Below are 16,447 nucleotides of genomic sequence, written 5' to 3'. Positions count from 1 at the left end.
TTGCGGATGCGGGGAAACGACCATTAGACGGCGTCGCTGACATCGAAGCAGTGACGCGCGTGATGCCGAGTGGTCCACATCGGCGTCTCTAGCCCGGGGAGTAGGTCCTCGATCCTCCCTCGCCGCCTCGCTGTGCTGCGTGTGCGGTCCATCCGGCGCCCCGGATGATCCCCGCCCGGACCCGCTGACGATCCCTCTGCGGCCGCGCGGAGCCTCAGGCTACATGCAGAGATGCAGGTGAAAAATCAGATGTGCAGCGAGCGCATCTCCGGCGGCGGCGACGATGACCCAGAGCAGGACGACGTCAGCCAAAAGAAGACCTCGTGTTTTTCCAACATCAAGATATTCCTGGTGTCGGAATGCGCGCTCATGCTGGCGCAAGGTACCGTGGGCGCTTATCTGGTGAGTGACTTTCCTTTGCATCCTCCTCATCATCATCATCCTTCATGCATTGCTTGTGTTGTGTGCGCGTCCTTCAAACGCACAGACAAGGCCGCGCAATCGAGTCAGAAGAATGAGCACCAAATGGGGGAGACGAGGCCTGTGCAGCTGCCGCATCGCAGCTTCTCCACGTTGTTGTTTGTGTTTCCAAACGACGCCTTGCGCTGAGGTCCACAACCTGCCGGCCTAGTAGTGCAGGATGTCGGCGACGTAGCAGCCTGGCCTATCTAGGGGGTTCTTAAAGTCTAGACGCTGCACCAAAAAAAAAAAAAAAAACATCATAGGATCCAAGCCTGCCATTAGTTTCCAAAAACAATTGGATTCATGAGAGACTTTTGTTCATTGGTGTGGAATATAAGTGTGACTGATTGTTTGTGTAAATCTGTCCTGGAATTGGCTGTCAGTCAGTCCAGGCCACCCTAAAAGTCAGCTGGGATAGATTTCAGGTCACACATCATTAATATGAATGATAAGTGATGCTCATTGAAGTACAGCAAGGAGTGGGGGGTATTGTATACATTTGTACATATGTTTTAATAATCAGCCGATTAATCTGTAATCTTGATTTTTACTGCCGTAAATCGGCGTTAGCTTCACAAAATCCAGGTCAGTCGGGCCTTACCAATGATGTCATAGTTGTTGAGTTTGAAGCCCTTCCTTTGTGGGTGTCATAAACATTTGACTCCATTGAAGCTACGCTTCTACATTTGGCATCGTGGCTCAGTGGTCGTCGGAAAAACACGATTTGCTACCTTTTGGTCGGCGTAGTATAGTAACAACATGGGAAACGTTACAATGCGTGTGTAGCCATAGCATGTAGCAGGGGAAAGTGTTACGTTATAACGTCATTTCCATCAGAAATGCTTGGTGACAGAGGACGATATTTTAATAAATAAATAAGTTGGGTGTATGTTTGCTTACATGCTGACCTTGGCTCAGAGAGCACACTTTGGGAAATGGAAACACTTTAAATCTTTAAATGTCATTTCAAAATGCATTATCAATTTGCAACCGCACTCGTTTTTGAACTCTGCCCAAATCAAAAGTGCACTTCTCGTAACCAAGCTATTTCATCTTTTATTAAATACTGTCTATTTTGTGTCTGTCTTTCAAGGGCAGATGATTTTGTTCATTCATTTTCTCTACATTCGGAATGTTTGAGGGTCATCACGGGACAGTTTTTTTCTTCCTTGATTTGCTCAGAAAATAGATTAATGTTAAAGAAGCCATATTGTACTAAAACAACTCTTTATACAGCTTTTAGCCATGTAAAATTGCTTATTCTTCATCAAAACACTCCAAAGTGGTGTTTACAACAAACGGGTCCTCACATTGTGACGTCACAAAGCGAGTAGCAACCCTGTACCGCCCCCTGGTGACTGAACACACGCCCAATTTCTCAGAGCACCTGTCCTTGCAATTTGTGTTCTCAGGTGGCTGTTCTGATTTTGGTGCGTCAAAAAAGTCCCCGTTTCCACGTACTCCCTATAATATGTTCAAGTACTTGTCATTGCTGTTTGGTGCACTGAATGTTTCCTTTCCACGAAGTTTTGATATGTCGTACTTTGTGAGCGGAGTTTGAACACATCTTGCGTCGACTGACAGCAGAGGTTTAGTGAACAAGGCGTCTTCCGCATTAGAAAAATAGTCACCAAAACGATTCAGATTTCAGAAAAAATAGATCGCCATTGTGTCAAAGGTAATATAGAATCGTCTATAACGTTGGAATGCTCAAAAAATCTCTTTGTTTATACGGCGTCTGCACTGAATTGGCTGCGAGCCACAGACTCCGATTGATGAAGACGTGAAAACAAATCAGGCATTTCAGACACAAAAATTGACCAATTTATTCTTTTCAATGTTTATATGACGTGCAAAGTGGCAGAAGTATAGTGTTTGTGTAGAAAAAAATAACTACCAAAGTCAAAATACAGATTCAACTCATTTCCTTGGTAAAAGTAAAAATGAACAAACTCTGAAATTAACAAAGGTCAAAATAAATACGACTTAATTTGCAGAACTGAATTTCCCACCTCCATTGGTGAGAGAAAAAGCTAGGGGAAAAAAATACTCAATTTAAGTACAGATACCTGAAAATCTGCAGAACAGCATTGCTTTTGGTTTTTTTTTTTGCCACCAAGTCTCACAAGTCATTCATCAAAATAGCAGCTGCCTTTAGGACTTCCTGCTCACTCATGGTCTTCTCTCTGCAATTTCCTTCCAGGTGAGCGTCCTGACCACACTGGAGAGGCGCTTCAACCTGCAAAGCGCCGATGTGGGCGTCATCGCCAGCAGCTTTGAAATCGGGAACCTGGCCCTCATCCTTTTTGTCAGCTACTTTGGCGCCAAAGCTCACCGGCCCCGGCTGATCGGCTGCGGCGGTATCGTCATGGCGCTGGGGGCGCTTCTGTCCGCCCTGCCCGAATTCCTCACCCACCAGTACGAATACGACGCCGGCGACTCGTGGCACGCGGAGGACGGCCGTGACGTGTGCTCCAACAGCTCACGCTCGGACAACAACGACTCTGCGTACAAGTGCGGCGACAAGGCCAACACCAACATGATGTACCTACTGCTGATCGGCGCTCAAGTGCTGCTTGGCATCGGCGCCACCCCCGTCCAACCTCTCGGGGTGTCCTACATTGACGACCACGTCCACAGGAAGGACTCCTCTCTGTATATAGGTAAGTCGGAATAAGCAAAGTTCATATCATAAAAAAAAGTAGCCGGTATCCCTTAGCGTAACAGAAATTACATTTGACAAACCATTTTTGTCGATAACTTCATTCGATTGTAGTGTTTTGCATCATCAAACACTAAAACCCCAAAGGAAATGGATGTGTTTGTTATTTTTAGTTTTTTTTTTTTTTTGCTAACACAAGATAATGAATTATCTGCCGGGTATTTTGTCCACTTAATTCCACAAAGGACACACGCTACATCCTGTCTGCCAAAGTTGCTAAGGCAACAGTGCAGAGGCAAACAGGGAGTGAGGATGCTCATGTTCCTCTTCATCTCAGAGGGACTGAATCACAATGAGACCAAATAGAAAGTAAATGAAATAAAAAGCCATATAGAATGTTGCAAATCGTCCTCTACTGAGTCGAGGGAGCCATATTGGAAAACGGCACACCCCCCCCCAAATGAAATGTCACAATAAGGATGAGCTTGACAGTGTAACATTTGGATTTGGGCATGTTTGTTTCAAACACAAAGCTGATGTACTTGCAGGAAGCCATGACGCATTTTGTTGTATAAATTGCAATGCAAGTTTATTATACCGTATGCTGTTTAATGGAAAGAGCAGTTACAGCTCAGGTTTTTTTTAACCTGAACCATTTATTTATAATTCCCCCCCAAAATTGTAATAGTAGATTAATATATTTTATCCATTATTGTCATTAAGCATTTCATTATTTTACCTATATTCGATAATAAAATAAAGACATCATTATAAGAATTAAAATATCATTATATTGACTTATTGGTAAATTAATTATGATGACTACATTTAAAATAAAAAATGTTGATTGTAATTTATAAAAAAATAGTAAAATAAAAAAATTACCTGTGTTTTTATACAAAATAATTCAATAAGGAAATGAGCCAGAATTATTTATTTGTATTATTTATTATAAAGCCAAACAATTTTATTATGTTGTCTATGATACTCTGACGGGCTCTTTGCTGCAGCCCTGTATTTTCACTCCGCTCCTTCATTTCTTTTTCTTTTTTTTTTCTTTTTTTCCTAACAATGGCTCTTTGGCCGCTCATTGTTTTGCGGATCTTGGAGCGCCAAGACACGGCTGGCGTGTAAGCCAACCTTCTGAATAATGCAGTATGACACAGAAGCAGTTAGGAGTTGTTTAGCAAACACGGCAGCCCACCATGAAATATTAAGTGCAAACACTTGGTGCCGAGAAGCCAAGGCCGCCTGCGGGCGCCTGGCCGATCGATAACGGCCTCCGAGCGGGATTTAGTCCACCGGGAGCACTCTGGCGACTACTTAGTACTTAGCGATCGAGCAAGGTGAGGTCACCCGCAATGCACCTGGTCCACTCGGTGTCTATGCAGCCTCATTATGGTCAAACAACCACATCCATAATCAATATGTTCAAATTGCAAACTTGTTCACAGAATGTATGAAACTTTTTACAACTGGAGGCGCCACGATTAATCGACCATTGTCAAGTTAATTGATCATGATTTTTTGATAACCGATTAATCGTTTGGATACCGATTTTAATTTAAAATTCTGAATCCTCAGAATTTCAGCATTTTCTTTTTACTCTGGAAAACAATGCAGTTTTGCCTATTTTCCAACATGATATGGATCAGAGCATTAACAGAATCAAAATGATTTTTTATTTTTATATCTTTAGACACAATGGGGTCACAGTAGCAAAAAAAAAAAACGGAATCAAACTGTCCTCATGGGAGACCTTGCTAAACATGAAATGAAAAAAAATGATGAGACCACTCTGTTTTCTTCATTTTAGCGTATGTTGTCATTCATTTGTATTGGTCCATACATATGTACTACACGTTTCGTTGTACAAGGCATTTCAAATGAAGAAGAACGCAGTGCACTAGAGGATGCTAAGCCACAATAGACTTGTTTATAGTAGCAGAAGAAAATCACAGCATCTCTCCCTCTCCTCCTTTCCCGGCCGTAATGCGTGTAAGAAGCTCTACGGAGCCACTGCAACAAAATGTTTGCGCCGAGGAAGCGGCGGACGCTGACTCAGCACTCAGCCCGGCCCCAGCCTGGCTTTTCATTGGTGCACCTTTGCCAGCGTGGCTTGTGAAATGATGACTGTGACCTCATCCCTCTGTGGCGCTTGTTACACAACACGACCACTGACCAGCACCTTTGAGGCCTTCGTCACTTTCTTCACATAGTAATCACCTCTTTTTCGACACCACACCCCATTTTGTAACAATGTTAGCTATTTTTCACCTTCAACTTAAAACATTTCCCGGTGTCTTTGCTTCCCTCAAGCACTTCACTGTGCAATCGAGTAAGTGCTGCTTATCGGGCGCTTACGCTGGTAGCTAAAGCTAATCTCTCCATTCAAAAGCTCGGCTTACATTTTGGCTTTGCTGTAGTGTTTCGCCCCAATATGCCACATACAGAGTAAATAAAGTTGATCTGATTGATTTTTTTGATCAATTGGTTGATTGATGGATCGATTGATTGATCCTACCATATTGTTGCTATTCCCCAATATAATTGGCATAGTTTTATATTATTTATATTTTTTTGTATTATTATTTTCTATTCAAGTATTTATGTTGGAATATTACTAAAATAAGTATTATAAAAGGAATTGACTATTGTCCTCCCTGTTGTGATTTGTCCTTTTCAAATCTCTCTCATCATCAAGCTCCCTGTAGGCTCTTCTTTGTTTGTTGACCTTCCCCCCTCTCTTATTTATTCAAGTGGACAATCTGTCAAGCTGCCACCTGCAAATGTCTGACCACCACTGCAACAACAGCAGAAGCCAGAAGTGATGTTTTTCGGGGTGGGAGAAATAGCGGGCAAACAATGGATCCTATCACTTAGCTAGGCAAACATGCCAGGAAAACTAAAATGAAGTCATCATAAAATAAGAATGATAAATACTACAGATGGTATTAATCGTTTTTTATTCATTATAAATAGCCAAACTAAACCTGGTTACAGTGATACCACCATGTTGCTAGGCAGAATTCAAAGGGGCTGGCTAATAGCTGCCCCATCAGCCAATTTACACATTTACAGTGCCATGTTGCCAGGCATAGTTCATAAGGCTTAATCCGAACTGCCCCATTAGCCAATATGAAATAACAACAAAATCAATCCTGTCCATTAGCTAGCAGGATCAATAAATTGTATCTGTTGCAAATCCAAACAGAAGCACTAACCAAAGCACAACCATTGTTTAAACATTAAGCGCAACTTGTCTCCATGCTGGCTTGATCCGTTTTCCCTATAAGTCACTTTTACACATTAAGTCACATGAACACACACACACACACACACACACACACACACACACACACACACACACACACACACACACACACACACACACACACACACACACACACACACACAAAATTTGGATTTTTCTCACCCAAAAACTGTATTAAACTGTAAATGTGTATTAGTAAAATCCATGCTGGATGTGGTGGGGCACTGACCCAAACCTTTTGCATTTTAACATCACTTTGTTAATGTTTTGAAATGACTTTGAAGCAGAACCATAGTACATAGTACAGCTAAAATTATGATTTACCGTTGAGGTGATTGTATTTGTTGTTTGGCGTAATAGCACAATGTTGATTTGTGGTGCTGCTTCCTTCTAATGTGTTTTCCAATGTCCTCATAAAGGCCAGCGTTGATTCTTCCGGTGTCATATTCCACTGATTGCCTCTCACATCTGCGGATGTTGCTGCAACATCAATAAGAGATTTACGTTGGCCTCAGAGTGCTCATTCCAGGTTTTATAATGCTGTGTGACTGAATTCAAACAGACATTTAATATGTTGAATGGGGGCTTTAATTGGGTACATTTGACGTTGGAGGTTTATGAGAAGGAATAATATAGAGTCTAATACAATTTGTGGTCTAGATTGTTGACCACGCATTGTATTATGTTCTTGTGTCAGTCCAAATATTAATAATCATACCCTTGAAATTAATGTCAATCACCTTACTGCATTTCAATGAGTCTCGCAAAAATATATTGCAATGCTATTTCCCCAATTTTGCTCACTGAAAATATTTAATGATACAAATAATGTTTTTTCTATTCATTAATTTATTAAATTGATGGTTAGTTCATTAATTGTAAATAATACAATAGTGAAATAATCGTTTAGTTAATTTTAATGTTTTAAATGTAAATATTACACTGAAAATATGAAAATAATTTTTTATTTTTTTTTAATCCTCTTGTACAAATTGGCCATCTTGAAAAATCAAACATGGCATAAAGGCTTGCTGACCCCTGTTTGAGTACTTAATTGTCTACTTGGTGTTTGAGCAGTTACTTTCGTGGGCCCACCGCAGTCAGACAACTTGAAACTTTAGACAACTTCCTGTTTGATTATTTATAGTGGTGCAGGCTTATGAATAAATAATTGACCTCACCTTACACACAGTTCAAATACATCTCTCGCAACAGGAGACATGACAAAGGTCAAAAAGGTTATACACAATACATCAATCATTCAGTAAAAGCAGACAAATCATGTGACATTTGAGGTGTATGATAATAAAGATAAACATGCTACATCTGGGATAAACAACCCATTAGATGCTAGAAGAGTGTATAGAATATAAATTATGGTGACATATTTTAAATGTCATGTAAATGTGTTACATTAACATTTTAATGTAAACAATTGAACATGAGTGGTTCAATAGCTAACCCAAAACACTGTAAATTGGTAGTGATCACTGAGTGGATTGGAAGACAGGCTCCATTTTGCGTCACAAATTCAAGCCCAGCCTTGGTTGAGTAGCGCCATCTACTGTACAATGAGGTGAATGCACTCTGCTTTGCATTCATGCTGGTGATGTTGTCTTGCAGGTATTTTGTTTTCCACTTTAGTGTTCGGGCCTGCGTGTGGCTTCATCTTAGGTTCCGTCTGTACCAAAGTCTACGTTGATGCCGCCTTCATTGACACCAGTGAGTTTTGTCTTTTTTTGTGTTTATTTATCGTTACTGAGCACCAATATGGCACACTGGTTTATGTACCTACTCCAGAGGATGAATGGATGAATGAACGATATTTTCTGTACACTATAATAAATTAAAACCGTCCTCTTGTCCCTTGCAGGTGAACTGGACATCACCCCAGAAGACCCTCGCTGGATCGGGGCCTGGTGGGGGGGCTTCCTCCTGTGCGGTGCCTTACTCTTCCTGTCGGCCCTCTTCATGTTTGGCTTTCCTCAGGCCCTGGATGAGCAGGGCCTGGACAGCGGCGGGGAGAGCGAGCAGGCCATGCTGCCTTCCCCTCTCAGCCTGGACTACCAGGACAAAGTGCGGGGAGGCATCCAGGGCTTTGACTTGAACAGCGGACTCTCTGTATGCCAGCATCTCAGAGGTGCAGTACACTTGAAATACGTTAGCAATGTGTAAGACAAACTTCTGAACTGCACTCCATCTTATTTATATTGTGAAAATTAGTGGGCTGAATATTTCCTGTGACCCTATTGTAACTTTGCAGGGAGCAACTACTAATATCCTCCATTTTGAATTGTTTGTGTTTGTTGCAGTGATCCCGCGCGTGACCAGGCACCTTCTGTCCAATCCCGTGTTCAGCTGCATCACACTGGCGGCCTGCATGGAGATTGCCGTGGTCGCCGGTTTTGCCGCTTTCCTGGGAAAATACCTGGAGCAGCAGTTCAACCTGACCACCTCTTCGGCCAATCAGCTACTTGGTAGGCGGGGCTTTGGCATCTCACCCGTTTTTAGCCATTGTCGCTAGCTGACGATGGTTTGCTTTCAGGCATGACGGCCATCCCGTGCGCCTGCCTGGGCATCTTCTTGGGCGGGTTGCTGGTGAAGAAGCTGAACCTATCGGCCTTGGGCGCCGTACGCATGGCCATGGGCGTCAACCTGGTGTCCACGGCCTGCTACGTCTCTTTCCTTTTCCTGGGTTGCGACACCGGCCCCGTCGCAGGGGTGACGGTCGCCTACGGTAACGAGTAAGTCGGGTCATAAGCCCGTTTTCGTCACAATAGGATGCGTCGTGACGTTCTGCACTATGACTAAAACTCCGATTGCCGTGACATGTTTTGCAGGACGCTACGGCACTGGCAGCGACCCGATTCTCCTTGCGTCAGCAGTTGCAACTGTTACACGTCCTCGGTGAGCCCCGTGTGCGGCTCCAACGCCGTCACCTACCTCTCCGCCTGCTTCGCCGGCTGTACCAAACCGGTCAGTGAGCACACACGTGCTTTTTGTACAATTCGGACGCTGCACAAAACAAGTCCTTGACGGTCCCGCCGGCTGTTTGTCAGAACCTGACAGGTTGCGCGTGCATATCGAGCAGCGTCGAGGAGGCGGTGGCTTTGCCGGGCAAGTGTCCGAGTCCGGGCTGCCAGCAGGCCTTCCTTACCTTCCTGTGCGTCATCTGCCTGTGCAGTATGATCGGAGCCATGGCTCAGACGCCCTCCGTCATCATCCTCATCAGGTCAGGACTGGGTCCTCTAATGTCCAAAGTGTGGACTGGTACAAAACAATGCCGATCACAAGTAGCTCCTTGTGTCCACCAATTTGTAAAGAGACTTTGTGGACCTTGACTGTTCTGTACTATTATTATGTTGATCCTTCTGGCTTCTTTAGGACGGTGAGTCCAGACCTGAAGTCCTACGCCCTGGGGGTCCTCTTCCTACTCCTGAGACTCATCGGTGAGCAACACATCTCACAACTTTGAAGGGATCAAAGACCCTCCAATCACATAACAAAAAAATCCACCATACTACTTCCACTTCTATTACTACACTGTTAAAAAACAAACACAATTGGTATTTTTTAGGAGCTCAAACAGTAAAAGTTGGAACAACCTTGGAAAACTATTTATTGATATATGGAGCAAAAATATTCATTAGCAAGTTGTTTGCTGAAAAACAATATTGTCATTTTTATATGTTATAAAGGATATAAAGGTGTTTCTATTTAGCTAGCTTGCTAGCTAGCTTGCTAGTTAGGACGGACAGAGTGCTAATAATAGTACTGTAACTTCTGCCACTCCAGGCTTCATCCCGCCGCCGCTGATCTTCGGCATGGGCATCGACTCGACCTGCCTGTTCTGGAGCTCGGTGTGCGGCGAGAAGGGTGCCTGCATGCTGTACGACAACGTGGCCTACCGCCACCTCTACGTCAGCATCGCCATCGTGCTCAAGTCGTCAGCCTTTGTCCTCTACGCCACCACCTGGCAGTGCTTGAGGCGCAACTACAGGAAGTACATCAAGAGCAGCGAGGGCTACCTGACGCCCACCGAGCTCTTCTCCTCCAACGTGACTCTGGACCGCCTGGGCAAGGAGTCGGTCCACTCGGACGCCGCCAGCCGGACCAAGTTCGTCTTCAACCTGGAGGACCCGGAGCCGTCCGACAACATGGAATCAGTCTTGTAGTCGCCACGGTTACGCGACCGGCGGGATTCTCCTCATCAAGAGCCTCATCTTCCTCTTCGCCGCACAGAAAGGTTGCACTAAACTCATTTTCATTTTTTACTGAAGGATGGACATACTTGAAATTAATTCTGTCTTATTTTGCAAACTTAACAGCATTTATGTCAAGCGTAATATCGCCACTGTCCAACTAAATGCATGTAGCGCTACATTTTTAGCTGCCGAAAAAAAGAATTTTTGGGTTTGTCTGGAGAAAAAAAAAATCCAACAATTTGCTTTAGCGACAAAAAAAACACACCTTTTGGTTTGGCTTAAGACAAAATGGGTTAAAACAAAATTTTATTTTCATACAATTTGGAGATTCCGGTTTTTTAATTGGACATCCTTCATATTCATCTAAACATAAATAGGTTTAGATTCTAAACTTTAGAATTCACCATTAGACATGATAATTTAAATAAGATGCTATTATAACTTGCGTATTATTGTGAAAATGTTTTAATTAGACAATTTTATATTAGTCATAAAATCTATCAGCTATTGATGACATTGATTAGATTAGTCTAATTTATCATTTGTAGCGACTCAACTAGCAATTAAGTGACAAGTTGTGACACTTGAATAAGGAATTTGCACATTTTGTTTCGACGCAAATGGATTTTATTCGTGGTTCATTCATAAAAGATTCATGAAAATTAACACGTGAAATTTTGTACCATCACACTCGCAGTGGAACCTCTTAAGTCCATTTTGGATTTCCATAGAATTAGTCAAACTGCGGATTGTTTGAATGAACATTTACATTTTGCAAGTGTAAAAAGAATAATAAGAAATTGCAGTAACTTTAATGACACTGGTGTCATACTGTTTTTAATATAATGTCACTTCCTCAAAGGAAATTTTAAAGACCACAAAGGAAAACAAAAATTCTTCCAAATTGGTGTCCTGTCAAATTGGACTTTAGAGGCGCTACTGTGTTCCACAACACCTTCAATGTAGCGTGTTGTCATCAGCGTAGCAATCAGCACCGCCTGTGTGCCACAACACAACATCATCCTCATAAAAAAAAAATATATCTATATATCCCAAAACTATCCAAAACCGGGACGTACCATATCCGCCGTATGTGTGCGTGTGTGTGTGCGGGAGTGTGTGCATACAAAGTGCCAAAGTGACGCATCATCATGGACCAACACCACAAACCTCCTCCAGCTTGTATGTAGCCTTTCTGCGACATATTAAGCAACTTGTTGGGTGTCCGTGCTCTAGAGGAAATAGGATGTCCTCACTGTTGCTAGGTAGAACTTTCATCAAGTGGACGTGCTCTTTTCTGTTTTGCATCCATGCCGCCGAAAAACTCGGCGGATACATAAGAGCAAACCGACTTTAGCGTGCCTGGAACGTCCTTGACGACCATGTTGTCGTTGCCGTGACAACACCGGCTAAAAGAAAAAGTAGACGCTGTTTTTCTTTTAGCACTTTAAATGTTTTTTGCCTTGTGATGCGAAAAAGTAACCTTTAGAACAGCAATGCCTTTTTTATCGTGCAAGTACTAATGAAGATTCCTTCATATTCAACATTTTTCAACACATTTAAAACCATTCAGAAAATTCATTACATATTGGTAGATAAGAAACTTCAATTAAAATTTTAGGTTGGGGAATTCAACCAAAAATATTTTGCTCATGTAAAAATTGGCTTTCAGCAAAGAAACAAAGAGTTTACAGAACTAATAATTTCTTGGATAGTTCCCCAAATTAAAATATAAGAACAAAAAAAAAACTCAGCTTCTCACCTTCAAACTGTTCAGCTCATTCAAAATATCTTGGGAAGAATTTTTCAAATCCCCAAATTATGACATTTTTCATGACATTCCCAAATCAAAAGCTATATTTTAGTTTTGAATCCCCTATCATTTCATCAAGCTTTTTTCATTCTTTATTTTTCCCTCATTTTAGTTCATTGCACAACATTTCAGTTTTGCATCAGCTCGTTCTACAGAAACTGCATCCTCTAGTTGTGATGATAAAATGATGCTTTATTTTTATGAACGTGCATTGTGGGGACCTGGCAACAGGTTAACCTTTTTTTTCTTTTCTAGCAAATTGCACGCAGTTTACTTTGGGGATGACGATGTATGAATTAATAATAATTAAACAGAGGAGGGAAAAGGGGCATTTAAGTAGAAAAATTCACTTTTTTTTTTAAATATAATTTTGATTTTTTTTTTCAATTATATAAATTTGTATTTATTAAAAAAAAAAAAGCTTTATGTCCTGTATATTCTTTGGAAAGGATTACGATGATTGTATGTTCATTGTATATAAATTAAATATACTATTTTTGCTTTTAATATTAAGACACCCTTTGCTTGATTATTGTTACAGAAGAAAATACTTTGTGGGTTGCCATTTAGCAGCACAAAATAGTTTTTTTCTGAATCAGGTAATAATACGTTTACGTTCCAGACCATTCCCCCGACATAAATGAAATAAATAATCAAATGAAATACTGCCATAGCATGTTTTATAACATTTATGGCAATTCATTTGAACACACAATTACTTTCCAATACAAACACATTTAAATACATATCATTTATTGCAACCAAGCAAGCACAACGTATAAAAATATTGTCAAGCACAGTGCAAACAATTGAAAAAAATTATATTTAATTAATCATGCCCAAAATGTAGATTATAAAATAAATCTACCGCATTTCTTTAATCTGTAGGCATAAGAAGCAGGATTTCAAAGGTTAATTTGTAAAACTAGGCCATGTGCGTGATTTCAGTGTCATATTTCTCCTTCGTCTACTTTGAAATGTACACCACCGCAGAGTAAATCGTGTGCCACCATCTAGTGGTCAAGAATGGATTTACATCCAGAATCGACAAGCACTAGAACAACATAAGAGTTATTAAATGTACAAAAAAAATCCACTCAATAGCAAACATGTGAATCCAGAACCAGCGATTGGGGTCGGATTTACCGCAATCCACAAAATAAGAAAGCGTCTGTATGCGATGTCATCATAAAACAAAGTTGACTTTGGTCGGAGGCCGTATTGTAGTATGTTTCTTATCAGAGTAGAAAGAAGACTGGTTGTGACAGCCCTTATATCCAAAAGCGCTGGTTCTCCACCACGATCTCATTCCCGCCATGGATGATCAGCGGGCTCAAGCGGTACCTCGCCTCGTGGAAGACGGGTCGGGGCTCGGTCGCCCCAGGTCGCGACGTGGCTCGGGCGGGGGTGTTCGGCGGGGCAGCGGCACAGCCAGGCGGAAAGCACGCCATTCTATGTCACAAGTGACTCTAAGGTCGTGTCGCTGTTTGGGCGATTGACTCGATGACTCGAGACTGGACGGCAAAGACGCAGCTGACAGACAAATGTGTCTTCCACTCGTCTTCACTTTTCAAGCGCTCTGGCCTCCGCAACCCGCGGCCCACCTCGCCGTGACCTTGGTTGTCTGTCACGCACAGCTACGCGGCCGATAACATTTTGAATGTTGTCTGAGGACGACAGCACAGTGAGGTGTGGTTAGCATGTCTTCCTCACATATTGTCAGATTCGCAATGTGGCGTCACGCAATTCTCCACACGCCGTTCGTCTCTAATTGGCCAATCTGTCAATCCACATAAACATAATACAGACATTTATCCATTCACGTGGGAAGACATGTGAATGGATGAACACAAATAAGCGTTCTTTATCATCTGCAAAGAACAACTCATTTTAGTGCTAAATTGTGTCTCTGTTTCCATGTAAAGTATAGCCTCGTTACACTGCCCCCCAGTGGCCAAGGTGTGCACACAAGAAGGAGCGCCACAAAACTGAAGCAAAAAAATGCAAAAACAATCATTCTTTACATTCAGTTGAATTGTCATGACTTTTTGAGTTTATTAACAAGAACATACAGTGTTATTCTCATTATTTTAAAAAAAGGAACACAATACAAACATTTTTGTTGGGTTTTCATGCAAGCCAAGAACAGATTAAAGGCATTTCTTTTCATTCCAGTTAAAAAAATATTTTCGGTCAAAATTTGATTGATGGTATTATAGCAAGTACAAATTTGTCTTCTACTTATGCTGTACAAAACAATATGCATGCAATACTCACAACTGAAATATCACTTTGTTCATGTGAAAATCTCAACAAGTCAAGTGGGATTGCTTGCACCTGGCCTGCCCGTCGGTGGTGAACACGCTCGTGTCAGTCTTTGCGAATCACGCTCACCGCTGCTAAGCGACCTTGAAAATCACCCGTGTCACTCGTGCCCAGTGGCCTTAGTGCCACATGTCTGATCACGTCACTGCCGCTAACCCATCCAAAACTTTCAGGGCAGATGTTGAAAAATCCTCAGTGCTCAATGTGTTTTCATACCAGTGCATCGAAATCAACAAGTCACAAAATGAAATGCTTTCCTACTGAAATGCTTTCACATATTTTAGAACGCTATCATATAATACAAGTTTAGGTCTATGGTGATGTACATTAAGTATCATAATATATTTCCCATGTGCTTCCTTTTGTTCTTTATGTCCCCCCCCTTGTACCTCCCGCTTGTGTCCACATGTCCTTCTTGTGTGACCATACCTCCCACCTTTGTGTCCCCTCATGTTCCCCCATAGCATCCCTTGAAAGTTTTTTATTTGCCTCAAGTCAAGTGTAGTCTATATGATTCCCACTTTAGTCCCAACTGTGGGCCCCATGGGCCTTCGTTTTTCCCTTGTGTCCTTTTTGTGTGACCCTAGCACCTTCCCACTACCCGCCAGTCACACGACATCTGCGTTCCTACATTGACCCCCTACCCCCACCCCCTCCCCTTTTGTATCTTATAGACTGTCCCCTGTAGGTGCCCCTTTATGTCTTTTTTTCCTATCTGGCCCTGTGTCAGTGTGTGACAACATGTCTGGATACGGTGCCTGAGGATGTTTGTAGCAATGAGTCAAACAGCATTTACACACGACTTAGCATCGACGCACGTCGGCTTCTGAGGACAAGACTTGGATGACTGCATCTTCATATAGGCAAGCACACACATTGCACAACAAAACAATCAACTGCTGTACACAATGACAACCCGGTGGTCCAAATAGGTGACTAAAGTGTTTTCTACAAATTTAGTTTGACATTTTTTCTGCCTGTACAAATCATGATGGCGACATTTTGATTAAATACATTATTTTGTTAAAGTATTTAACCCAAATAATCTGCTCAAAAGCCAAACTGTCAACATATTTTTTTTTCTTTCCTAGCATTCGCTGTGGGGGGACACATTGTGTGATGCACTACTCCTTAGTAACACCAGGGGGCGTTATTTCACTGCTGTTGCGCGAAGTCTGGAGCTGCGGATGCAAGTCATGTGATCAGTGAACCCACGCACCTATTCACACACACAAAGGCGGAAAAACATGAAGGCGCACACACCCACTAACAGTCTCACACACGCACTTGCACGCACACGCTCTCTTTAACCACGCCTCCTGTAGCGACGTCACAGCTGATGATGTCACACCCCCCGCCTTGTCCTGTTCAATCCTGGAGCCAAAAGAAAACACCATCAGAACCCATCAGACCTCCACGCGTGCTTTCTTTCCTCTTTGCGTGCTACTCTGAAACCGACTGGGGGGTACAAGGCCTGTCTGGAGAGCCGGGTAACAAGCGGGAGGACCTGGAAGTGGATTGATTTTTATTTTTGATTTTTTTTACAGATAGGATAAGCTTAGTGGGTGATCTCCACGCACGCTCTTCTTTCGCTGCGGATGGCACGCGAATGAGCGGCTTTGATTTTTTTTGTCACTTTCATCCTAAGTGGAGGTGACAAGGAAAAGCGAGAAAGAGTGCAGGAGGGGGGGGGAAGTTTGACGGAC

General features: G+C 42.3%; 1 protein-coding gene across 3 annotated transcripts; it reads left to right on the top strand.

Moving 5' to 3' along the window:
• The first annotated feature begins 42 nt into the window (after positions 1-42).
• Positions 43-12,860, top strand: LOC147059615 (solute carrier organic anion transporter family member 3A1-like). 3 transcript variants are annotated; one of them, XM_085906965.1, is made up of 10 exons: positions 43-402; positions 2,666-3,125; positions 8,022-8,120; positions 8,272-8,538; positions 8,711-8,875; positions 8,944-9,142; positions 9,239-9,374; positions 9,458-9,630; positions 9,783-9,847; positions 10,194-12,860. In XM_085906965.1, the coding sequence occupies exons 1-10, from the start codon at positions 232-234 to the stop codon at positions 10,571-10,573; spliced, it is 2,115 nt and encodes a 704-aa protein (XP_085763091.1). In that variant the 5' UTR covers positions 43-231; the 3' UTR covers positions 10,574-12,860. The 3 variants fall into 3 exon arrangements, with proteins under 3 accessions (XP_085763091.1, XP_085763093.1, XP_085763092.1); XM_085906967.1 differs by lacking the exon at positions 43-402 and adding an exon at positions 1,795-1,892; XM_085906966.1 differs by lacking the exon at positions 43-402 and adding an exon at positions 1,905-2,140.
• Positions 12,861-16,447: the final 3,587 nt, after the last annotated feature.

This window comes from Syngnathus leptorhynchus, chromosome 3 (assembly GCF_054491065.1).
Source record: "Syngnathus leptorhynchus isolate UIUO chromosome 3, UIUO_Slep, whole genome shotgun sequence".
NCBI classification, from domain to species: Eukaryota; Metazoa; Chordata; class Actinopteri; order Syngnathiformes; family Syngnathidae; genus Syngnathus; species Syngnathus leptorhynchus.
This window is presented reverse-complemented; position numbering and strand designations above follow the sequence as displayed.

Bases quoted from the DNA above. Each gene is read 5' to 3' on its own strand.
- LOC147059615 (XM_085906965.1), top strand. From the start codon at position 232: ATGCAGGTGAAAAATCAGATGTGCAGCGAGCGCATCTCCGGCGGCGGC. The intron at 8,539-8,710 runs GTGCAGTACACT...TGTTTGTTGCAG, and splicing joins TGTATGCCAGCATCTCAGAG to TGATCCCGCGCGTGACCAGG. The intron at 9,143-9,238 runs GTAAGTCGGGTC...CATGTTTTGCAG, and splicing joins ACGGTCGCCTACGGTAACGA to GACGCTACGGCACTGGCAGC.